Source organism: Ovis aries, chromosome 3, assembly GCF_016772045.2.
Source record: "Ovis aries strain OAR_USU_Benz2616 breed Rambouillet chromosome 3, ARS-UI_Ramb_v3.0, whole genome shotgun sequence".
Taxonomy (NCBI): Eukaryota; Metazoa; Chordata; class Mammalia; order Artiodactyla; family Bovidae; genus Ovis; species Ovis aries.
Window position 1 is genome coordinate 175930344 of NC_056056.1, and position 26734 is coordinate 175957077.

The 26734-nt window shown below is 37.5% G+C and overlaps 1 protein-coding gene across 11 annotated transcripts in view; it reads right to left on the reverse strand.

Moving 5' to 3' along the window:
* The window catches only part of CRY1 (cryptochrome circadian regulator 1), a 110188-nt gene that overhangs the window by 72831 nt on the left and 10623 nt on the right, over window positions 1-26734 (reverse strand). Inside the window, exon 1 of one of the 11 annotated variants that reach the window (XM_060411601.1) lies at window positions 11807-12058. The exons of the other annotated variants lie outside the window; for them this stretch is intronic. Within the exon in view, the coding sequence (XP_060267584.1) occupies window positions 11807-11817 (11 nt within the window). The 5' untranslated portion in view covers window positions 11818-12058. Of the gene's footprint in view, window positions 1-11806; window positions 12059-26734 lie in introns of those variants that run through there. 11 annotated transcript variants of the gene reach the window in all.

A 26734-nucleotide genomic window follows, 5' to 3' on the forward strand; every position in this document is an offset into this window, starting at 1 on the left:
TGTTTTATTTAAAAATTGGGAACAAACTTTCCAGTTTTAATTTGTATTCATATTCATTATTTTCTTCCTTTCACCTTCTTGTAGTTTATTTTTTCTAATTTTTTTTCAACTTCTTGGAAAGGAATACTTCCGTCTCAGATTTTTGTCTTTCTTCTTTTCAACCTTATGCTTTTGGGGCCATAAATGTCTTTGGCTGTATTTCACAAATTTTGATATGTCATTGTCATTTAGTCCAAATATTTTAAAATTTCCACTGTAATTTCTATTTTATTATTTGTAAGAATATTGCTTAACTATTGGTATTTGGGGATTTTTTGTTAGTAATTCTGAACTTATCTCATTGTGATTAAAGAACATACCCTCTGTTATTTCAATGTTGTGAAATATTAGACTTGCTTTATGACCCAGGATACAATTAATTTTGTTAATCTTTCAATGTACTCTTGAAAAGAATATGTATACTGTAGGTGTTGGATAAAATGCTCTACTTATGTGAATTCAAAGTTGTTAATCATACTGTTCCAATCCTTTAAACTACTGATTTCTGGTCTGCCTATTCCACTAGTTATTTAAAGAAGTATATATTTTTCTCTGTGACTCTAAATTTTTCTATTTCTCCTTTTAGTTCTATCAATATTGGCTTTCTGTATTTTGAAACTATATTTTACACATACAAATTTAGAAGTGCTATGTCTTTCTGAAGGACTATCCATTTTAAAGACCTGGATATTTCCTTCTTTATCTTTAATAAAGCTTCTTGCTTTAAACTCTATCTGATATTACTAAAGTGATACTAGCTTTCTATTAGTATTTGCATGGTATATCTTTTCCCATGGTTTTACTTCAGCTCATCTTTCAGTTCCGTTCAGTCGCTCAGTTGTGCCCGACTTTTTGTAATAGCATGAACTGCAGCATGCCAGGCCTCCCTATCCATCACCAGCTGCCAGAGTTTACTCAAACTCATGTCCATTGAGTTGATGATGTCATCCAGCCATCTCATCCTCTGTCGTCCCATTCTCCTCCTGCCCTCAATCTTTCCCAGCATCAGGGTCTTTTCAAATAAGTCAGCTCTTCATATCAGGTGGCCAAAGTATTGGAGTTTCAGCTTCAACATCAGTCCTTCCAATGAACACCCAGGACTGATCTCCTTTAGGATGGACTGGTTGGATCTCCTTGCAGTCCAAGGAACTCTCAAGAGTCTTCTCCAATACCACAGTTCGAAAGCATCAATTCTTCTGCACTCAGCTTTCTTCTCTATAGTCCAACTCTTACATCCATACATGACTACTGGAAAACCATAGCCTTGACTAGACAGACCTTTGTTGGCAAAGTAATGTCTCTGCTTTTTAATATGCTGTCTAGATTGGTCATAACTTTTGGACAGAGGATGAGATGGCTGGATGGCATCACCGACTCGATGGACGTGAATCTGAGTGAACTCTGGGAGTTGGTGATGGGCAGGGAGGCTTGGCGTGCTGCAATTCATGGGGTCGCAAAGAGTCCGACACCACTGAGTGATTGAACTGAACTGATTATGTGTTAATTACAGATTAACACAATGGAAAAATGGACAAGAGACCTGAAGAAGCACTTTCTGAAAGAAAGTATCCAATGACTACTAACAACATGAAAAAACACTCAACTTCTTTGGTAATCACAAAGTGAAAATTAAAGCTATAATGAAATAACACTTCACATCCATCAGAATGATTGAAAAGAAAAAGACCAACAATAACAAGTGTTGATAAGAGTACAGGTCATCTCAAGACTCCCATGAACTGCTGACAGGAATGTGAATGACATAATCACTTTGGAAAACTCACACTGTTACTAACAGTGAAGAAATGCCTACCCTATGACTCAGCAGTGCCACTCCTATGCATATATCCTCCCAGAATGTGTAGACATATTTACTGGGAGATGTACAAAAATGTTCTCTGTAGCTTTGTTCATAATGGTTCATCTGGAGAAAAATGGATGAGTTATGATGTTCATAAAAGGAACTTGATGGAATTCAACAACTAATCTATGGAAAATAAACAGTGATTAAAAGAAACAGTTGGATCCTTCATACTTACTTTCCATTATCATATTTTTTAATGGATAGGAAGCTCTTACTGAAAGTTTAGGGTAGTGGTAGGAAATGACACTACAAGACAGGTAACAATTAAGTTGAATATAGTAAGTCCCCTACATACCAAACAACTCCCATTCTGAGAACATGTTCATAAGTACAGGTTATTCATCCAATCTGTTCATAAGTTCCACAAAATTAGCCTAGGTACCCAACTAATGGGGCTTCCCAGGTGGCACTAGCAGTAAAGAACCTGCCTGCCTTTGCAGGAGATGCAAGAGATGCAGGTTTGACCCCTGGGTCGGGGAAAATCCACTGGAGGAGGACATGACGACCCACTCCAGTATTCTTTACTGGAGAATCCCATGGACAGAAGAACCTGGCAGGCTATAGTCACTAGGGATGCAAAGAGATGGACATGCCTGAAGCACGCATGCACCCAACTAATACAATCAGCTATCTAGTATTATAATACTTATAATACTTTTTACATTAATAATGAACTAAAACAAACAAATATAAAAAATAAAATGTTTTTAATCTTACAATACAGTATCTTGAAAAGTACAACAGAACCAGCTACATTACTGCTGCTTTTATGCTTGCTTCCAGACATCCTGGGCTTGAAATAATGATACTGCACTACTGCACTCTATACAGTAGTATAAAGTACACAAAAGCACAAGCACTTGTGGAGGATGTATGCACATGATAATGGGCATCAGACACGTGAACCAGCTTACATAACTAGACACACAAACACACATTCACATCTGTGAAAGTTTACAGCTTGAAGGTTTGTATACAGGGGACTTACTATATTAGACAACTTTACCCTGTATGTCTTCTTTGGGAAAATTCCTATTCAGGTTTTTTTACCCACTTTTTGACTGTATTGATAACTTCTACAATATTGAGTTGTACAATGTGTTTTTATATTTTAGATGTTAACGACTCATTAGTCACATCATTTGACATATTTTCTCCATCTATAATCTGCCTTCTCATTTTGTCAATGGTTTCCTTTGTTGTGCAAAAGCTTTTAAGTTTGATTAAGCCTCATTTGTTTATTTTTGCTTGATTTCTTTTACCTTGGGAGACTGATTTTTAAAAATATTTTTATGATTTATGTCAGAGAATGTTTCCCCTATATTCTTTTAGGAGTTTCATGGTTGTCATATCTTATATTTAGGTCTTTAAACCATTTTGACTTTATTTTTATATATGGTACGAGGGAATGTTCTAATTTCATTGATTTACATGCAGTTATCTAGCATTCCCAACACCATTTACTGAAGAGATTGTCTTTTCTCCATTGAATATCTTGCCTCCTTTGTCATAGATTAATTGACTGTAGGTGTGTGGGTTTATTTCTGAGCTCTCTATTCTCTATTGAACCATATGTCTGTTTTTGTACCAATACCATATTTTTTTGATTGCTGCTGTTTTGTAGTAGAGTCAGAACTCTGGGAGGGTTATGTCTCCAACTTTGTCCTTTTTCCTCAGGACTGCTTTGACAATTTTAGGTCATTTAGGTTCCATTTAGGTCATATAAAATTTTAAGATCATTTGTTCTAGTTGTGAAAAATGTCATGGGTATTTTGATAGAGCTTGCATTAACTCTGTAGATTGCTTTGGGCAGTATGACCATTTTAACAATACTAATTCTTTCCAACCAGTCCATTCTGAAGGAGATCAGCTTTGGGATTTCTTTGGAAGGAATGATGCTAAAGCTGAAACTCCAGTACTTTGGCCACCTCATGCGAAGAGTTGACTCATTGGAAAAGACCCTGATACTGGGAGGGACTGGGGGCAGGAGGAGAAGGGGACAACAGAGGATGAGATGGCTGGATGGCATCACCGACTCCATGGACATGAGTTTGAGTGAACTCTGGGAGTTGGTGATGGACAGGGAGGCCTGGTGCGCTGTGATTCATGGGGTCGCAAAGAGTTGGACACGACTGAGCAAACTGAACTGAACTGAATTCTTTCAAGAGGATGGGATATCTTTCCATTTCTTTGAATCATCTTCAGTTTCCTTTATCAATGTTTTACAGTTTTCAGTGTATAGATCTTTTACCTCCTTGGTTACATTTATTCCTAGGTATTTTAAATTTTTGATGTGATTTTAAATCTTTACACTCTTTTTTGATATTTCATTGCCAGTGTAAAAAGAAATAAAATGGATTTCTGTATATTAATATTATATATTGCTATCTTGGTGAATTCACTTATTAGTTCTAATAGATTTTGTGTGGAGACTTTATGGCTTTCCATATTATGTACCACGTCATCCACAAATGCTGACAGTTTTACCTCTTCCCTTCCAATTTTGAGTATCTTTTGTATCTTTTTCTTGTTTAATTGTGGCTAGGATTTCCAATATTATGTGGAATAAAAGTGGTGAGGGTGACCATCCTCATCTTATTCCTAAAGTTAGTGGGAAGTCTTTCAGTTTTTCACCATTGAGAATTATGTTCAGTTCAGTCACTCAGTAATGGCCGACTCTGCGACCCCATGGACTGCAGCACACCAGGCTTCCCTGTCCATCACCAGCTCCCAGAGCTTACTCAAACTCATGTCCATCGAATTGGTGATGCCATCCAACCATCTCAACCTTTGCCGTCCCCTTCTCCTCCCACCTTCAATCTTTCCAGCATCAGGGTCTTTTCCAATGAGTCAGTCCTTTGCATCAGATGGCCAAAGTACTGGAATTTCAGTTTCAGCATCAGTCCTTCCAGCAAATATTCAGGACTGATTTCCTTTACAATTGACTGGTTGGATCTCCTTGCAGTCCAAGAGACTCTCAAGAGTCTTTTCCAACACCACAGTTCAAAAGCATGAATTCTTTGGCACTCAGCTTTCTTTATAGTCCAACTCTTACATCCATACATGACTAATGCAATTATGAGTTGAGAATTATGTTAACTATGGATTTGTCATGAATTGCTTTTATTATGTTGAGATAAGTTCCCTCTATAACCACTCTGATGACAGTGTTTATAAGTGGACACTGAACTTGGTCAAATGCTTTCTCTACACCTATTAAGATGATCATGTGGTTTTTTATCTTTCCTTTTGTTAATGTGGTATATCACATTGATTGATTTGGATATACAGAACTATTCTTGTGCAAATGGAATAAATCCAACTTGATCATGTATTTATTGTTGGACTCAGTTTGCAAATATTTTGTTAAGAGTTTTCTCATCTATATTTATCAAAGAAATTGATCTGTAATTTTCTGCTTTTAAAATAATCTTATTTATTTATTTTTGAGTGTGCTGTATCTTCGTTGCTGCATGGGATTTACCTAGTTGCAGTGGCTCAGACGGTAAAGCCTCTGTCTACAATGCAGGAGACCCAGGTTCGAGCCCTGGGTTGGGAAGATCCCCTGGAGAAGGAAATGATAATCCACTCCAGTACTATTGCCTAGAAAATCCCATGGACAGAGGAGCCTGGCAGGCTGCAGTCTATGGGGTCGCAAAGAGTCGGACACGACTGAGTGACTTCAGTTCACTTCAGTGAGTGGAGGCTACCCTCTAGTTATGATGGGTGGGCTTCTCATTGCAGTGGCTTTTCTTATTGCAAAGCACAGGCTCTAGGGCCATTGGCTTCAGTAGTTGTGGCACATGAGGTCAATGGTTGTGGCTCCCAAGCTCTAGGGCACAGGCTCACTAGTTGTGGCTCACAGGTGTAGCTGCTCCGTGGCATGTGGAATCATCTTGGAACAGGGATCGAACCAGTGTCTCCTGCATTGGTAGGAGGATTCTTTACCATTGAGCCACCAAGGAAGCCCCTGTAATTTTCTCTTTTTTTGTAGTACTTTATGTTATTTTGGTATCAGGCTCTTGGTGGCTTCATAGGATGAATTTGGGAGTGTTTCTTCCTCCTCAATTTTCTGTAATAATTTGAGCAGGATAGGTGTAAGTTCATCTTTGTCTGATAAGAGTTCTCCAGTGAAGCTGTCTGGACTTGGACTTTTATTTGGAAGGACTTTTAAAAATCATAGCTTCTATCTCACTTCTAATGATTGTCTGTTCAACTCATCTATCTCTTGTTGAATCAATTTTGGCAGACTATATGTTTCTAGAAACTTCTCCATTTCATTTCGGTTGTCCAATTTGTTTGCATGGATCTTTTCACAGTACTCTCCTATGATATTTTTTTCTATTTCTGTGGTATCTGTTGTTGTTTCTTTCCTTCATTTCTTATTTTATTTGGGTCTCTCTTCTTCTTGGTGCACATACCTAAAGGTTTGACAATTTTATCTTTCCAAAAAGAGCACTCTCGATTTTACTGCTATTTTCTACTTTTTAGGTCTATTTTATTTGTTTCTTCTCTGATTCTTCTCTCATCTTTATTATTTCTTTCCTTCTGCTGACTTTGGGTTTTGTCTGTTCATTTACTTTAGGTGGTAGGTTAGGTTGTTTATTTGAGAATTTCTTGATTCCTGAAGGCCTGTACTGCTATTAACTTCCCTCTTAAAACAGCTTTTGCTGTATCCCATAGATTTTTTTAATATTGTATTTTCATTTTCACTTGTCTTAATGTATTTTCTGATTTCTTCTTTGATGATGTCATTGACCCATTGGTTTTTTTAGTAGCATGTTGTTTAGTCTCCATGTATTCATTCTTTACCTGTTTTTCTTTCTGTGGTTGCTTTCAAGTTTCATAAAATTGTAGTCAGAAAAGATTCTTAAAATAATTTCTATCCTCTTAAATTTACTGAGGCTTGTTTTTACTAGAGAACATTCCATGAGTGCTTGAAAAGAATGTTTACTTCTTGGATGAAGTGTCCTGTAGATATCAGTTAAGTCCAACTGATCTATTATCTCATGCAGTTTCCAAAGACAGAGGAAGACAGAAACATTTCTTAAATTCCAAACAAGAGGGCCTGGACGTGTCATGGACCACAAATTCTAATCACATCTGCTTGCACATGTGAGAAAAGAATGTTCCCTGACTGTCAGATGTTACATAATTATATGACAAAACATAATCTAATTAGAGAAAAAAGCAACAACAGAAGTGTACTTAATGAACTGTGTGAACCACCTTATTTTACTTAGGTTAAAAAGTCATATTTAGGCCTGTATTAACTTTTACTATCTTTAGGGTCCACTAGTGGAATGGTCCACACCATTTATATATATATATATATATATTTTAATATTAAGAACCAGTGACACAATGTAGAAAAATATATCTGAAGCATTTTCATTCATTCATTCATTCTTTAAATAAACATTTTGGCATTTTCCTGAGATACAAAAACAAATATAGAACTCCCATCTGTCAGGCCTCCCTAGTTTAATGAACATAAGCTATAAAAAACTATTACATTTCTTAGTAAATGGTATTATTAAAGTTTATGGTACTAAGTAAACGCAGAGGAATTAACTCTGTCAAGGGAGGATCATAAAGTTTCACAAAGATGATGTTTGATATGAGTCTTTAACTATCACAGCACTTCAATTTTATGACAGTAGTGGAAGATGATCTTAAATACAAGTATTATATATCTTTTGGAACTGAATTACACTAGTACAACTATATGTAACTTATGTTGTCCTCATTTCAAAAATCACTTTGAAATACTTGTAATCTAGGCCTCCTACTAATCTTTGTCTATTTTTAGAGAGCACTGCACTGTAACATCTGAAGGATAGGCAAAATCAGGTAGGAGGTCTATTTTGGGGCTCTAGAGGACTTACATGGAATTAAATAAAATCTGTTAAACATTTGTAAAAAGCAAACTGTCTTAGAGAACTATAAATAATGGGTTTTGTTGTCAAATAGCCTAAAAGAAATTTCTTTTCTGAAAATTTTATTCAAAAATGCTGAAAGTTATACTGATTTTGCTTATCCATGACCTAAATTAAACATAAGCAATTCAAGTTTTCCAGAAGATTTCTCCAATAGTAACTAAATAAGTACACCAAAAGTAACAATAATAAAAGAAGAAACCTAGGTCATAGAAGGTGAACCACAGTATTCTAATGTAATATGATTTGTGACTTTCCCAAAATGTCAGTACCTACTCACCATATTGACAATGCCTTGAACAATCCTATGTAACCATTTATTTATTCAATAAGTATTTATTGAGAACCTATCAGGAACTGGGGACTATAATAGATATTAGGGATACAACTGTTACTATTGTATTGCTATAGCTTACCTTCTAGTAGGGGATGGATGGTGACAGAATAATAAAAAAGAAATCAGTCAAATGGTAATAAGTGAAGAATAAAAGGTTAAAGGGGGAATAAAAGAATGGAGATTGCTATTTTATATAAGACTGTCAGGTAAATCCTCAGTGATAATGGAATATTCATGCAGAGATCTGAAGGGAACTGAGAGAACAAGTCACACTGATAGAAAAACATTCTCCACAAAGGGAACAGCAAATGTACAGTCCAGATTGGGAATATGTATAATACTGTAAAAACAACACTCAAAAGGCCATGATGGCTGTAGCACAGAGACTGAAAGACAGAGTGGTAAGAAACCAAGTTAGAAAGCTATCAAATTCCCATTCACACAGTATCTTACAAACTATTTTAAGGGTTATGCCTTTTACTCTTGAGACATAAGTCATTAGAAGATTGATCTTATGGCTACAAAGAATCATTAATAGGTTGAATTGGAGGAAAGGCAGAGCCAGGGAATTCTAAACGGGAACTAATGCAATAGTCTATGTAGTGGCTTGGGCCAAGGTAGTTAATATGGGGGTATGAGACATGGTCTGAGTTTGGATACTTCTTGAAAGCAGATCCAATACAATTTAATTATGTTTAAGTAAAAAGGTATAAATAAAAGCAGGCAAACAAGCAAAAAAACAAAAACAAAAAGTTTAAGAAGAAATGGCACATTTGAAAAGGGACCAAAGAAAACTTCTACTTAAAAATAACTGAAATGAAACATAATGATGAAGCTTAAAAGAGAACTCATGAAACGGAAAGCTGACATAAAGGAATTTTACAAAACAAAATAATGAGAGACAAAGAGATGGAAAATAAGGAGAAGACCTTAAGAACGCAGTGAAAACATCTAACATGTACAAACAGAGTTCCGAAAGGAGGATGAGGTGAGGGCAATATCTGAACAGGAAATAGCTGAAAAATTTTCAGAGCTCATGAAAGATACCAACTTTCAGATTCAAGGAGCCTTACAAATCTAAGAGGAACAAATGTAAAGAAACTTACACAACACTCATCACTGCAAAGCTGAAGAATATATAAGAGAAAGAGAAGATATAAAATTAGACAAAAAGGAACAACATATTACCCTCAAAAAAGTAACAGTGGGAATGGTAGCTGACTATAACTATTATCTCCAGAATGCTGGGAGAAATACTGTCAAGCTAGAATTCTGTACCCAGTGTAAGGACAGAAACACAATATTCAGACAAACAAAACTTGAGAGTCTCCCATTAGCACTATAGACAATGTGATTCCAAGTGGAATATTTGAGATTTTAGGAAGAAAAAAGAATACAGAAGTTAATACATATGTATATAAACACTGGCTTTATAAAACAATAAAATAATGCATTTTGGCTTTTTAAAAAGCAAATAAACACACAAAAACCAGACAGACAGATAGAATATACAAGTCAGGAGGAGACTAACTGGAGTTTAAAAGTTTAAGTGTTTTTTTTCCTCCACACCCTCTCCAGCAAAAAGAATACATTTGAATCAGTTCTAATGAGGTGGATGAAACTGGAGCCGATTATACAGAGTGAAGTAAGCCAGAAAGAAAAACACCAATACAGTATGCTAACACATATATATGGAACTTAGAAAGATGGTAACAATAACCCTGTATGCGAGACAGCAAAAGAGACACAGATGTATAGAACAGTCTTTTGGACTCTGTGAGAGGGAGAGGGTGGGATGATTTGGGAGAATGGCATTGAAACATGTATACTATCATATAAGAAATGAATCGCCAGTCTAGGTTCGATGCAGGATACAGAATGCTTGGGGCTGGTGCACTGGGATGACCCAGAGAGATGGTATGGGGAGGGAGGTGCGAGGGGGGTTCAGGATTGGGAACACGTGGACACCCGTGGCGGATTCATGTTGATGTATGGCAAAACCAATACAGTATTGTAAAGTAAAATAAAGTAAAACACACACACACACACACACACACACACACACACACACACAAAAGTTTAAGTGTTTTAAAGTATGATCCAATATACGAAGTCACTGATTAACTGATCAGTATGGCTGCAGTAATTTCTAGGGTAAACACTAGAACAATAGCTAAAATAATGTATAATTACCAAGCTTGTACAAAGAAATGAACAAAATGTAAAATAATTAAGTTTAGAAGAGGACGATAAAGAAATAAAACAAGCAGAAAAAAAAGTAAACACAAAATAAGATAGCAGACATAAATCCAACACAAAGGCAATTATAACAAATGTAAATAGGCTTCAATTAAAAACTACAAACCATCAGGCTAATTAATCAAAATGCCAAAGATACGCTACTTATAAGAGATATCTAAAAACAGGTTTCCAGAAAGAGTGAAACAAAAGGATACCAAAAGTTCACCATAAAAATATCAAAGAAAGCTGCTGCAGCCATATCAGTTACAAACTAATTAACTAAGAAAAAATACTTAGCAAAATTCATGACAAACACTTCAATTCACCAGAAAAATAAATAAATTTAAATATAACACAGCCATCACACTTCATGATATAAAACCTAGAATAATCCATTAATCAGGAGGACATACATTACAATAATCTTACAATGTATAAAGTAAAAGTGACAGAACTTCAAAGAGAAACTCATGACTAAATTGGGGGAGATTTTAACACTCTTCTGATAATAACTGAGATATACAAGCAGACCAAAACTAATCATAGAAGATTTGGAGAACACATTAACAACTTTGACCTGATGAGGAAAAAAAAAATACTCCACACAACCACAGTAGTAGAAGAATAGTATTAACATGGAACTTAGGAAAAAAAAAAGAAAATTGACTAGGACATTAAAAACGTCTAAACAAATTTCATAGAATTAAATACTGCAGAGCATATTCTTTGGCCTTTATGTATTTAAGCTAAAAATTAATACTAAAAAGATAATTAGAAAAACTTTATGTTTGAAATATAATAAATATTATAAATAAATACTATAGTAATACTAAAGTATATTTAACATCTAAATGCCTACTGCTAAGTTGCTTCAGTCGTGTCTGACTTTGTGTGACCCCATAGACGGCCTCCCACCACGCTCCCCAATCCCTGGGATTCTCCAAGCAAGAACACTGGAGTGGGTTGCCATTTCCTTCTCCAATGCATGAAAGTGAAAGTGAAGTCGCTCAGTCATGCCCGACTCTTAGCGACCTCATGGACTGCAGCCTACCAGGCTCCTCTGTCCATGGGATTCTCCAGGCAAGAACAATGGAGTGGGGTGCCATTGCCTTCTCCATTAGGGAAAAAAAGGCTAAATATTATCAGCCTAAACATGCATCTCAAGAAGTTAGAGTAACAAAAAGATATCAGAAGGAAGAAATAAAAATAACAGGAGCTATTAATGAAATTGAAAACAAATCTATAATAGAGAAAGATGATCAGTAAGGACAACAGTTGGTTCTCTGAGGATAATTAATCAACATTTGACAAATTCATCACAACAAAAAGAGAGGACAGAAATAAGCAATATCTAAGACCGAAAGGGAAAATAATAACACTACTTACATTTGGATCATACACAAAAATAAGTAGGTTTCAATTTCAAGTAATGGCCTAATTATTTAGATCACTATTCCCAGTAAAACAAATAAAAATATTTGTTTTTAACATATAAAAATACATCTTATTAAAGCAGCTAAGATCTGACAAGACAATAAGGAATTAATAAACTAAAAGCTAAGTAGAACACATAATCAGCTTTTGCCCTAAGAGCATTTGCTATCCCTAAAGCATCTGAAGAGTGGTTTTAATCATCTCATGACACAAGGGAAATAGACGACAAAGCCTAGGCTCTGTCCAAGATAGAAGGGTTAAAATAAGATACCCCTAACAGTGGCCAGGATGCCAAAACACCACACAAACCCTCAGGAAATGAGTAAACATATAAAGTCCTCCTTTACACCACACAGTGGGGAGGTTGCCCATGGCATTCAACAAAAAAAAGGGAAGAAAATCAACAAAAAGAAATGAAGCTTCTTAAGCACTGACCAGCCCTGGGACAGAGATGCAGCCCAAATTCAAATCATCAGGATAGTACAAGAAACTTCACACCAGAACATTGAACTGTCCCTCAAGTTGCAGCGACGGATGACTCTGAGAAGTAAGTTCAAATTCTCTCTGAAGAAAGGAACCGTCAGGAATTCCCCACCAATAACTTTCAAAGGCAATGAGAAAAGTCCTCAAAGCAGCTATAGCATAGGGATAGATGACAGATTACCTTTAAGGGATCAACAGTTCTCAATAGCAACAGTGGAAACCATAAAGCAGGAGTATATTTTCAATACGCTGAAAAAACGAAAACAACCCAAAACAGCAGTCTAAAATTCTATATGCATGAAAATATTTTTAAAGAACTGAGATGAACATATAGGCATACTATAATAAAAGATGAAAAGATATGTCTTTAAAAGATCTCACTAAAGGAAACTATAAATATGTTTCAGAGAGAAGTGGTTTCAGATGACTGCCTAGTATGTAAGAAAAATAAAAAAGAAAGTAGTAAATATAGGCATAAATCAAAATGAACTCTGACTTTACAAAATAACTATCTAATAATACCTAATAGAATTTTTAAAAAAGGACAGAATTAAAACACAGAGCAAATGCTAACATATGGGGCGGGGTAAATGAGATTTCAGACTCCCTGTCTCGTGTCCGACTCTTTGCGACCCTGTGGACTGTAGCTCACCAGGCTCCTCCGTCCATGAGATTCTCTAGGCAAGAATACTGGAGTGCGTTGCCATTTCCTTCTCCAGGGGATCTTCCCAACCCGTGGATCAAACCCAGGTCTCCCGCATTGCAGGCAGATGCTTTAACCTCTGAGTCACCAGGGAAGCCGCATACTATGCAGAAGGAGGTCAAAAGTTCTACGTTCAGTTCAGTTCACTCGTTCAATCGTGTTCAACTCTTTGCAACACCATAAACCACAGCACACCAGGCCTCCCTGTCCATCACCAACTGCCAGAGTCTACCCAAACCCATGTCCATCGAGTCGGTGATGCCATCCAACCATCTCATCCTCTGTGGTCCCCTTCTCTTCCTGGCCTCAGTCTTTCCAACATTAAGGTCTTTCAAATGAGTCAGCTCTTCGCATCAGGAGGCCAAAGTACTGGAGTTTCAGCTTCAACATCAGTCCTTCCAATGAACATCCAGGACTGATCTCTTTTCAGGATGGACTGGTTGGATCTCCTTGCACTCCAAGGGACTCTCAAGAGTCTTCTCCAACACCACAACCCCAAAGCATCAATTCTTCGGTATTCAGCCTTCTTTATAGTCCAACTCTCACAACCATACATAACTACTGGAAAAACCATAGCCTTGACTACACAGACCTTTGTTGGCAAAGTGATGTCTCTGCTTTTGAATATGCTGTCTAGGTTGGTCATAACTTTTCTTTCAAGGAGTAAGTGTCTTTTAATTTCATGGCTGCAATCACCATCTGCAGTGGTTTTGGAGCCCAGAAAAATAAAGTCTGCCACTTTTCCCACTGTTTCTCCATCTATTTGCCATAGTGATAGGCCCGGATGCCATGGATGAACTGTTTTTTGAATGTTGAGCTTTAAGCCAGCTTTTTCACTCTCCTCTTTCACTTTCATCAAGAGGCTCTTTAGTTCCCCTTCACTTTCTGCCATAAAGGTGGTGTCATCTGCCTATCTGAGGTTATTGATACTTCCTGGCAATCTTGATTCCAGCTTGTGCTTCTTCCAGCCCAGCGTTTCTCATAATGTACTCTGCATATAAGTTAAATAAGCAGGGTGACAATATACAGCCTTGATGTACTCTGCATATAAGTTAAATAAGCAGGATGACAATATACAGCCTTGACGTACTCCTTTTCCTATTTGGAACCAGTCTGTTGTTCCATGTCCAGTTCTAACTGGTGCTTCCTGACCTGCATACAGATTTCTCAAGAGGCAGGTCAGGTGGTCTGTATTCCCATCTCTTTCAGAATTTTCCACAGTTGATTGTGATCCACACAGTCAAAGGCTTTGGCATAGTCAATAAAGCAGAAGTAGATGTTTTTCTGGAACTCTCTTGCTTTTTCCATGATCCAGCGGATGTTGGCAATTTGATCTCTGGTTCCTCTGCCTTTTCTAAAACCAGCTTGAACATCTGGAAGTTCTCAGTTCATGTATTATTGAAGCCTGGCTTAGAGAATTTTGAGCATTACTTTGCTAGTGTGTAAGCTGAGTGCAACTGTGGTAGTTTGAGCGTTCTTTGGCATTGCCTTTCTTTGGCATTGGAATGAAAACGGACCTTTTCCAGTCCTGTGGCCACTGCTGAGTTTTCCAAATTTGCTGGCATATTGAGTGCAGCACTTTCACAGCATCATCTCTCAGGATTTGAAATAGCTCAACTGGAATTCCATCACCTCCACTAGCTTTGTTCATAGTGTTGCTTTCTAAGGCCCATTTGACTTCACATTCCAGGATGTCTGGCTCTAGGTGAGTGTGAGTGATCACACCATTATGATTATCTGGGTCGTGAAGATCTTTTTTGTACAGTTCTTCTGTGTACTCTTGCCATCTCTTCTTAATATCTTCTGCTTCTGTTAGGTCCATACTATTTCTGTCCTTGATTGAGCCCATCTTTGTATGAAATGTTACCTCGGTATCTCTAATTTTCTTGAAGAGATGTCTAGTCTTTCCCAGTTTATTATTTTCCTCTATTTCTTTGCATTGACCACTGAGGAAGGCTTTCTTATCTCTCCTTGCTATTCTTTGGAACTTGGCATTCAAATGTGTGTATCTTTCCTCTTCCTCTTTTTGCTTCTCTTCTTTTCACAGCTATTTGTAAGGCCTCCTCAGATAGCCATTTTGCTTTTTTGCATTTCTTTTTCTTGGGGATGGTCTTGATCCATGTCTCCTGTACAATGTCACGAACCTCCGTCCATAGTTCATCAGGCACTCTGTCTATCAGATCTAGTCCCTTCAATCTATTTCTCAGTTCCACTGTATAGTCATAAGGGATTTGATTTAGGTGCTACCTGAATGGTCTAGTGGTTTTCCCCACTTTCTTCAATTTAAGTCTGAATTTGGCAATAAGGAGTTCATGATCTGAGCCACAGTCAGCTCCTGGTCTTGTTTTTGTTGACTGTATAGAGCTTCTCCATCTTTGGCTGCAAAGAATATAATCAATCTGATTTCGGTGTTGACCATCTGGTGATGTCCATGTGTAGAATCTTCTCTTGTGTTGTTCGAAAAGGGTGTTTGCTATGACCAGTGCATTCTCTTAGCAGAACTCTATTAGCCTTTGCCCTGCTTCATTCTGTACTCCAAGGCCAAATTTGCCTGTTACTCCAGGTGTTTCTTGACTTCCTACTTTTGCATTCCAGTCCCCTATAATGAAAAGGACATCTTTCTGGGGTATTAGTTCTAGAAGGTCTTGTAGGTCTTCATAGAACCGTTCAGCTTCAGCTTCTTCACCATTACTGGTTGGGGTATAGACTTGGATTACTGTGATATTGAATGGTTTGCCTTGGAATTAAACAAATATCATTCTGTCATTTTTCAGATTGCATCCAAGTACTGCATTTCAAGCTCTTTTTTTGACTATGATGCATACTCCATTTCTTCTAAGGGATTCCTGCCCACCGTAGTAGATATAATGGTCATTTGAGTTAAATTCACCCATTCCAGTCCATCTTAGTTCACTGATTCCTAGAATGTCAGTGTTTACTCTTGCCATCTCCTGTTGGACCACTTTAATTTGCCTTGATTCATGGACCTAACATTCCAGGTTCCTATGAAGTATTGCTCTTTTCAGCATCAGACCTTGCTTCTCTAACCAGTCCCATCCACAACTGGGTGTTGTTTTTGCTTTGGCTCCATCCCTTCATTCTTTCTGGAGTTATTAGGTGCTGAGAGAGGGCATCAGAGGACAGACAGACTGAAACCACAATCACAGACAACTAGCCAATCTGATCATATGGACCACAGCCTTGTCTAACTCAATGAAAGTAAGTCATGCCATGTAGGGCCACCCAAGACGGATGGGTCATGATGGAGAGGTCTGACAGAATGTGGTCCACTGGAGAAGAGAATGGCAAACCACTTCAGTATTTTTGCCTTGAGAACCCCATGAACAGTATGAAAAGGCAATAAGATAGGACACTGAAAGATGAACTCCCCAGTTTGGTAGGTGCCCAGTATGCTCCTGGAGATCAGTGGAGAAATAACTCCAGAAAGTTCTACTTTAGGCTTTGAAAAATTAAGTATATTATATCCTTTTCAAAATAAAATCTTAAAAGTCATAGAATATATTTGTGGTATTTGATTAAATTTAATCACCTATATGAACATATTCTTAGAAACTTAGAAATAATGTTTCTTAACTGGTTTACTCTGATAAAAAGCTACTGATGAAAAATATAAGCAAAAAGCATACTCAGTGGAAAAATATTAAAAGATTCCCTTTAAAAAGTGGGTTAAGACAAGAAAAGCTATTACTCTCTGGCCACTTCTATATAATACTTCTTAGAGATCCTAGTTAGTGCAGTCAGACAAACAAACACCAATCAGCTAATCAAATAAATACCAAATAAAGAGAAGGTAGATAGATGGATTGTAAGGGAAGAAACAAAATTACCCTTATTCTGATGATATGATGTATACTTAGAAAATTTGACACTCTATAGGTAAATAAGAAGTAAACATAAATGGATATAAATCATCTCTGCAGCTGCTGCTAAGTCACGTCTGTTGTGTTCGACTCTGAGTGACCCCACAGACGGCAGCCCACCAGGCTCCGCTGTCCCTGGGATTCTCCAGGCAAGAACACTTGAGTGGTTTGCCATTTCCTTCTACAGTGCATGAAAGTGAAAAGTGAAAGTGAAGTCGCTCAGCGACCCCATGGACTGCAGCCTACTAGGCTCCTCCACCCATGGGATTTTCCAGGCAAGAGTACTGGAGTGGGTTGCCATTGCCTTCTCCTAAATCATTTCTATATTCTCCTAACAAATAAATCATTTTATTTTTAAAGTAATAAAGTTTGTATTAAATTAAAGTTGGATACTATATCCAACAACATTAGAAAACATGAAGATTCTAGGAATAAATGTAACAAAAGTACAAAAGATTTTAATGGCGAAAAATGTCTTTCAATAAAATTTTAGCTATAAACAAAGTAAATGAATAAATATACTATAGAATGAAGTGAAAGATGCAATGGGGCAAAGACATCAATTCCTCCTAATTCATATATAGAGTTACTACACTACAATTCAAATAAAAATTCCAAAAGGTGTTTGTGAGAATTGAGAAGAGGATGACTGGAGAAGGGTCAACAATGAGTATGTTCTGCTTTTTTCTAAAGAGCCTTAGCATTTTTTGACAGTTCAAACTGTAAGAATATTTAACTTTGAGAAAGATAAACATAGCAAGGAAAAAATATGAATGAAAATGTGCCAAAATGTAAGCAACTGTTGATTTTGGATGAAGGGATTCAGAGGGTCTCACCTTGACTCTTAAAAAAAATAATTTTCCATTCTTTCCAATCTTTCTTTAATGAATTCCACTCTTCATTCCCCTCAAACTGCTTCTTTTTGCCTGGGGAGAAACAAATACCCCTGGGGAAAGAGGTAAGTAACTTTGTTTAAAGAATCAAACAACCATGGCAGACTTCAAATTCTGAAAACACTTTGAGAGCCCCAAATAGAGGAAGATTCACAATTCAAAACCTGACAGTATGCCCCCATGAGAAAAGGTATTTCCTAATCTAGATAGAAAAGACCCCAGTATAGAATTTTAACACCAGTTAACACACAGAAGAATTCAGCTCTAAAGCAAAAGGTTTAGTCTAATGGAGCTGTCCTTTAAGCAAAATACACACATACACACACACACACACACACACATACACACACACACCCAATGCCACCAAGTAAAGAGAAGTAGATTAAATGGAATGTTTCAGCTCCAAGTATACTTTCCAGGGAAAAACTGAAAAGGTCTCAAATAAATAGGGAAGGAGTTAGAACACACATGTACTTCAACAAAACAGAAGGCTTCAGAACAGCTCCCAGAGTCTACATGCTAAAACTACAAGACTCACGGAAAAAAAAAAAAAAAAAAAAGACCTAAATAGATGGAGAGATACACTGTGTTTATAGACTGAAAGACTCAATATTGTTAAGAAGTCAATTCTTTCCAAATTGAACTATAGACTCAGTGCATTTTCAATCAAAATCCCAGTAGGATTTTTTTGGTAAATACTGACCAATTAATTGTAAAATTTATAAAACAAAGGAAAAATAATAGACAAAAAATTTTTTTAAAAAGAACAAATTTGGAGAAATCACACTATATGATTTCAGGACAGTATGGTTTTCAGTGAAAGGACAGATACATACATCAATGGAACAGAAGACAGAGACCAAAGATAAATTAATTTATATATGAATACACATACACTCACTGATTTTTGACAAAGGTGTAAAAACAATTCAATGGAGAAAGGACAGTCTTATCAACAAATGGTATTGGAACCAATTGAGATCCATATGCAACAAAAGAAACTTTGATACACACCACTACCTTACACAAAAATTAACTAAAAACAAGTCAAAGACCTAAATATAAAATGTAGAACTATGAAAGTTTTAAAAGAAAACACATTAGAAATCCTTGCACCTTTGGATTATGCAAAGACAATACATATGGCATGATATTAAAACCATAACCCATATAAGAAAAAATTAACAAACAGAATTTTACTTAAAAATTTTAAACTGTTCTTTGAAAGGCACTGTTAAAAGAATGAAAAGATAATCTACTGATGGGAAGAAAATATTTGCAAATCATTTATCTTATATCTCACAACTTGGATCTAGAATATGTAAAGAACTCTTTAAACTCAACAATAAAAAATAACCCAATTAAAAACACCCAAAAGATGAGAACATACAGTTCACTAAAGATTATATGGATATGAGAAATAAGTACATAAAAATGCAAACTGAAACCACAATGAGATGCCATTACATCTTATCAGAATTGGGGGCGGGGGGAGCCTGATAATACCAAATGGTGACAAGGATAAGGAGCAACTTGAATGCTCATGCATAGCTAGTAGAAATGCAAAATGGTACAATTTGCATTTTCAAATGGTATAAAAACAATTTGGCAGTGTTTATAAAGGTAAAATAAACAGTGACCATAAGACCCAGCAATCTCACCCCTAGATATGCACTCAAGCAAAATGAAAACCATGTTCACACAAAAAAGCCTGTGTGTGAATGTTTATAGTGGTTATGCTAGAGGTCCCCAAGACAATGCCCAGATTCAGTGATTCACTTGAAGAACTCACAGGACTCAGCATATAATTAGTTATACTTAGGATTAAGATTTAATGCAGAGAAAGGAAACAAAGCAAAACGAGCAAAGGAAAAAGGCACATGGGGTAAAATTGGAAACCTGATGAAAACTTCCAGGAGTCCTCTCCCAGCAGGATGCATGCACTTAATTCTTCCATCAGTGAATTTATGACAGTGTATGTGAAGTACTATCTACCAGTGAAACTTCCCTGACATAGGAGTACAAGGTTTTATTGGGGGCTGGTCATACAGTCACAGTAGCTTATAGCATGTGTCAAAATTCCATACTTCTTTAAGGAAGGAAGGTGTTTAGCATACAGTTTAGGCACATAAATCACCTCCATCAGTTAGAGAATGGTGGAAACACTCTCAAAATCCAAGTTCCAGACAATAGCCAAGAGCCAACCTTGCAAACAGGCTTCCTAGCAACAGCAATCTTACGCTTGTTATGCTCTTTGCTACACAGTGGCTTTATTTGTAACTGCCAAAGTTGGAAACAATCCAAATAGTCAATTAACTGGGGAATGGATAAACAAACTGTAGTACATTTATACGATGGAATATTACTCAGCAATGAAAAGAAATTAATGCTACCTACAACAACATGGATAAATATCAAATGCATGTTTGATATTAAGTAAAAGAAGCCAAGGGGCTTCCCAGGTGGCTGAGTGGTAAAGAATCTGCCTGCCAATGAAGGAGACTTAGGAGACGTGGGTTCAATCCCTGGGTGGGGAAGACTCCCTGGAGGAGGAAATGGCAATCCACTCCAGTAATTCTTGCCTGGAAAATCCCATGGACAGAGGAGCCTGGTGGGTTACGGCCTATGGGGTTGCAAAGAGTTGGACATGACTGAGTGACTGAGCACATACACACACACAAAAGAAGTCAAATTCAAAAGGCAACAGGCTATGGCATTCTGGAAAACACAAAATAGATCAGTGGTTGCTAAAGGGCTAAGACTGGCGGGGAGTCTGAATACAAAGGGATAGCATGATGGAATTTTTCAGGAATGATGGAACCATCCTGGTTCTTGATTTTGGTGATGGTTGTAATGTTCTGTGCATTAAAACTCAGAGATGTATAAAAGTGATTTTACCAACTTTTTTGGGTAAAAGTGATTTTTACTACATTTTAAATGTTTATAAAAGTAAAATATAGTTCCCCACATTAAACATGAATAAAATCAAAAGAAGAAACATGACAGTGTTAATGTAAATAACACAAAAATAATTCCAAAGCAGGCAAAAAACTACAAAACCCAGCATATTATATAAAAACAGAAGACAAGCAACAAGAAAAATCTGCCAAAAAGATCTGCATCTTCAGATGAACTTAAAAAGAATATCAAGTTAATTTATCAAATGCTTGGAGACAAAATGATAGAACAGGAAAATGAGATAAAAAGACTGAAGAGCTATGCAATAAAAATAAAAGCTAAGATCCAATCACCAATCTCTTTGTATCTGAATTCAAGTTATCACTGGGTATTGTTCATCTCTCTTTGTTGCTGTTAAAAATAGGATTTTTTTTTACTATGATACTTTCTACCTGGCTCTGTATATGTAGCAGAGGCTTAGCAAGGTAAGGCCATGGGTCAATCCAGCTGCCTGCTTTGCAAATAAAGTTTTTTTGGAACACAGACATGTTCATTTTATTTACATATTTTCTATGGCAGCTTTCATGCTACAGGAGGAAATTTGGGTAGCTATAACAGAAGTTGTAAGATCTAAAATATTTATCATCTGGCCCTTATACAAAAAGTTAGCCAATCTCTAATATGTAAGAAAGCTATTTGTAATTTTGTGAGGTAAAATACATATCACATAATTTTACCCATTTTAAAGTGTATAATTTAGTGGCATTTAGTTCAGTTCATAATGTTGCATAATCATTATCTTTCTTTTAGTTTCAAAGCGTTTTCATCACCCCAAAGGGAACACTGTACCCATTAAGCAATCACTCTCCATTTCTGCCTTCCCCCATCCCTGGCTACCACTCATTTGCTTTCCTATGGATTTTTCTATTTTGAATACTGCACATGAATGAAATAATTTAATGTATGATCTTTTGTGTCTGACTTCTTTCATTTAGCATAATGTTTTAGACATTCATCCAGGACATAGTTCCTTTTTATCCACTGAATAACATTCAATTGTATGGATATACTACATTTTGTTTACCCATCATCAGTTGATAGACATTCTGGTGACTGTGCACTGAGCTGCTATAAACATTCACAAAAAATTTTTTGTTTCAATACCTGCTTTCAATTCTCCTGGTAGTCTAAGAGTGAAACTGCTTGGTCACATGGTATGACTCATAACACAGCCATGAGAAATTCTGTTTACAACTTTCTATGGAACTACCAAACAATTTTTACAGTGACCATACCATTTTACACTTCCAACCAACAATGTTTGAGGGTTCAGATTTCCTCACATCCTCACTCATACTTATTTTCCTTTAAAGGAAGTTTTACGATAACTATCCTAGTGGGTGTAAAGTAGATACACACTGTGGTTCTGCTCTGCATTCCCTAATGACTAACAGTGTTAGTCACTCAGTCGTGTCTTTGCGACTCCAAGGACTGTAGCCTGCCAGGCTCCTCTGACCACTGAATTCTCCAGGCAAGAATACTGGAGTGAGTTGCCTTTCCCTTTACCAGGGAATCTTCCTGACCCAGGGATCAAACCCAGGTTTCCACCATTGCATACAGATTCTTTGCTGTCTGAGCCACCAGAGAGCAAACTGACAACATCCGTTGGATCATAAAAAAAGCAAGAGAATTCCAGAAAAACATCTACTTCTGCTTCACTGACTATGCTAAAGCCTTGACTATGTGGATCACAACAAATTATGGAAAATTCTTAAAGAGATGGGAATACCAGATCACCTTACCTGACTCCTGAGAAACCTGTATGCAGGTCAAGAAGCAATAGTTAGAACTGGAAATGGAACAGTAGACTGGTTCCAAATTGGGAAAGGAGTACATCAAGGCTGTATACTGTCACCCTGCTTATTAAATTTCTATGCAGAGTACATCATGTGAAATGCTGGGCTGGATGAAGCACGAGCTGGAATCAAGACTGCCAGGAGAAATATCAACAACCTCAGATATGCAGATGATACCACCCTTATGGCAGAAAGCAAAGAGGAACTAAAGAGCCTCTTGATGAAGGTGAAAGAAGAGAGTAAAAAAGCTGGCTTAAACTATTTACAATAGCTAGGACTTGGAAGCAACCTAGATGTCCATTGGCAGATGAATGAATAGGCAAGTTGTGGTGTATATACACAATGGAATATTACTCAGCAATAAAAAAAAAAAGAATGCATTTGAGTCAGTTCTACTGAGACGGATGAAACTGGAGCCTATTATATATAGTGAAGTAAGCCAGAAAAAGAAACACCAATACTGTATATTAACACATATATATCCCTGGTAGCTCAGACGGTAAAGTGTCTGCCTACAATGCAAGAGACCTGGGTTCAATCCCTGGGTCGGGAAGATCCCCTGGAGAAGGAAATGGCAATCCACTACAGTATTCTTGCCTGGAAAATTCCATGGACGGAGGAGCCTGGTAGGCTACAGTCCATGGGGTTGCAAAGAGTCGGACATGACTGAGCAACTTCACTTTCACTTTCATGGGATTTAGAAAGACAGTAATGACGACCCTATACACAAGAGAGCAAAAGAGATAGAGATGTAAAGAACAGACTTTTGGACTATGCGGGAGAAGGAGAGGGTGGGACAATATGAAAGAACAGCAGTGAAACACGTGTATTACCATAAGTAAAATAGATGACCAGTGTAAATCCGATACATGAAGCAGGGCACGCAAAGCTGGTGCTCTGGGACAACCCAGAGGGATGGGGTGGGAGGGAGGTGGGAGGGGGATTCAGAATGGTGCGACTCATGTACACACAGGGCTGATTCACATCAATGTGTGGCAAAAACCACCACAATATTGTAAAGTAATTTGCCTCCAATTAAAATAAATAAATCAATTTTTTTTTAAACTAGCTAAACTCAACATTCAAAAAACTAAGATCATAGCATCCAGTCCCATCACTGCATGGCAAACAGATGGGGAAACCCTGGGAGATAGTGAAGGACAGGGAAGCCTGGCATGCTGCAGTCCCGGGAGTTGCAAAGAATCAGACATGACTAGTGACTGAAAGACAGAGAAGCAAAAATGTTAATACCCTGGAAGTCAACTGGAGGCTTTAGAGCATAGGAATGACCTAATCTGATTAAGGTTTTTTAAAACTACTACTCTGGCTTCCACTGAGAAACACTGAGAAAGAAGGTATAAAGATGGAAGTAAAGAAGTTAGGAGGTTACTGCAGTAATCCTGCAAGAAATATTGGTGACCTGGAGAGTATGATGGTAGTAGAAGTGTGAAATTTGAATGAATATGGGATTCTGAAGGAAAAGCCATAATAATTTCAGAAAGACTAGAAACAGGGTTGTGAGTGGGAAAAAACTAATGAAGGTTAAGATGGTTCCTAGGTTTTTGATGAAGGTAAGATGGTTCCTAGGCAGCAATGAGGTGAATGTTGCCATATGTGACACAGAGAAACCATGGAAGGTTGGAGAGAGGGAGGCAAAATTGAATTTAAGATGCTTATTTGAAATCTGAGTAAAACTACTGGATACCTAGGTCTGTAATTCAAGATAGAGGTCAGGTTAGGACATGCATGAAGTATGCGACTAGGTTAAATTACCTAAGGAGCAAATGTAGATAAAGAAGAGAGAGAGAATTGAGACCTAGAATTTCACTCCACATCAAAAGCTGTCAAAATAATGTATATTTATGCTATTTTTTATACTTGTCTTTTTCAAAGACAGTGATATCAGATAAGAGGGCTTTTATTTTTTAGTACCTCCCTCTTCATATTAGGATAATCTTAGCACAGAAGAGAGACAACCCTGGTAGAGGGGAGGAGGGATTAGGATAGAGGTGGTGAAGGAGGATATGTGGGAGGGAGGAGGAAGGGAAATACTGGTTTGAGAGAGGAGGAGTTCCAGATATTTCAGAATATTTCTACAGAAGTCCTATGTAACATCCTATATTCTAATTATTTGTCCTTGAGTGGTGTGAAAGTTTCTTTACGGGCAAAAATTATGACCCTCATCTTTGTGCCCTGCCAAGCGCCTGGCAAACAACAATCTTTTAATGAACATTACTGAATGGCTATAAAGGAGTGACTTACTCACAGTCAGTCTAACTGCTACTTAATAGGGAAGGAGGGACTAGTATCTAGGTTTTAGGACAGCCAGATGTTCTAAACTCACTTCAGTCTGTCATTCAAAGGACTACACATTCAGACAGTCCACTACTCATCCTATCTATATATTTTATTTTCTCTTTATCATCCTGTCTGGACTCTTAAGTCTGATGATTTCATTGCCTTGACTGTAAATCTAATTATCTACCCAAAATTCACTTTGCCTCAGCCTATCCAGAACCTGTGCATCCAGCTTGTCTTCAGTTCAGTCGCTCAGTCGTGTCCGACTCTTTGCAACCCCATGAATCGCAGCACGCCAGGTCTCCCTGTCCATCACCAACTCTCAGAGTTCACTCAAACTCACATCCATCGAGTCGGTGATGCCATCCAGCCATCTCATCCTCTGTCGTCCCCTTCTCCTCCTGCCTCCAATCCCTTCCAGCATCAGTCTTTTCCAATGAGTCAACTCTTCACATGAGGTGGCCAAAGTACTGGAGTTTCAGCTTTAGCATCAGTCCTTCCAAAGAACACCTAGGACTGACCTCCTTTAGAATGGACTGGTTGGATCTCCTTGCAGTCCAAGGGACTCTCAAGAGTCTGCTCCAACACCACAGTTCAAAAGCATCAATTCTTCGGCACTCAGCTTTCTTCACAGTCCAACTCTCACATCCATACATGACCACAGGAAAAACCATAGCCTTGACTAGATGGACCTTTGTTGGCAAAGTAATGTCTCTGCTTTTGAATATGCTATCTAGGTTGGTCATAACTTTCCTTCCAAGGAGTTAGCGTCTTTTAATTTCATGGCTGCAATCACCATCTGCAGTGATTTTGGAGCCCTCAAAAATAAAATCTGACACTGTTTCCACTGTTTCCCCATCTATTTGCCATGAAGTGATGGGACCAGATGCCATGATCTTAGTTTTCTGAATGTTGAGCTTTCAGCTTGTCTTACTTCTCCCATAAAAACTCTCTCCACCAGTCCCTCAAATATCACCATCCTCCCATACACCAGCTAGACACACACATACACTTTCTGTAACACCCTACACAGTCTGATATCTGTCCTTACAACTACATTAAAGCTGCTTTCTCAAGTTTACCAAAGGTCTTTGTAACAGTTAAAGTATAATTTGCAAAGTGGTCAAATCATGACTCTCATTATTCAGTCACTCAGTTGTGTCCGACTCTTTGCAACCCCATGGACTGTAGCACGCCAGGCTTCCCTCTCCTTCACCATCTCCCAGAGCTTGCTCAAACTCATGACCCTCCCTTGAGTCAGTGATGCCATCCAACCATCTCATCCTCGTCATCCCCTTCTCCTCCTGCCCTCAATCTTTCCCCGCATCAGGGTCTTTTCTAATCAGTCAGCTCTTTGCATCAGGTGGCCAAAGTACTGGAGCTTCAACTTCAGCATCAGATCTTCCAATGAACATCCAGGATTTATTTCCGTTAGGATTGACTGGTTTAATCTCCTTGCAGGAGACTCTCATACAGACATGAAATGAATATGAGAAAGGTTTTATTTAACTCATTAATAAATGAAGCAACCAGTAAGATGTTAAATCTGGTTCAAATGAGAATCTGACTCTCAGAGGTTTATATTGTCCAGTCTATGAAATTCATTTGCATGGCATGAACAGGAATAACTGCACTGGTACAGGTAGGGAACATCTGTTCCATTATTGGTTTTCTACAACTTAACTTTTGCCCCTTTTTGCAGAGTTGTAAATCAGTCTAGTCAACCAAGGACAAAAAATAATATCTCTAAATCAAAGTAATATAATTCTTAGAGGGCCCTCTAGGTCCTAGAGAGTCCAATGCCCATTCAGATACACAGTATTTAGGGCATTCAGATACACAGTAATTTCTTCTGCCCATTTTCAAGT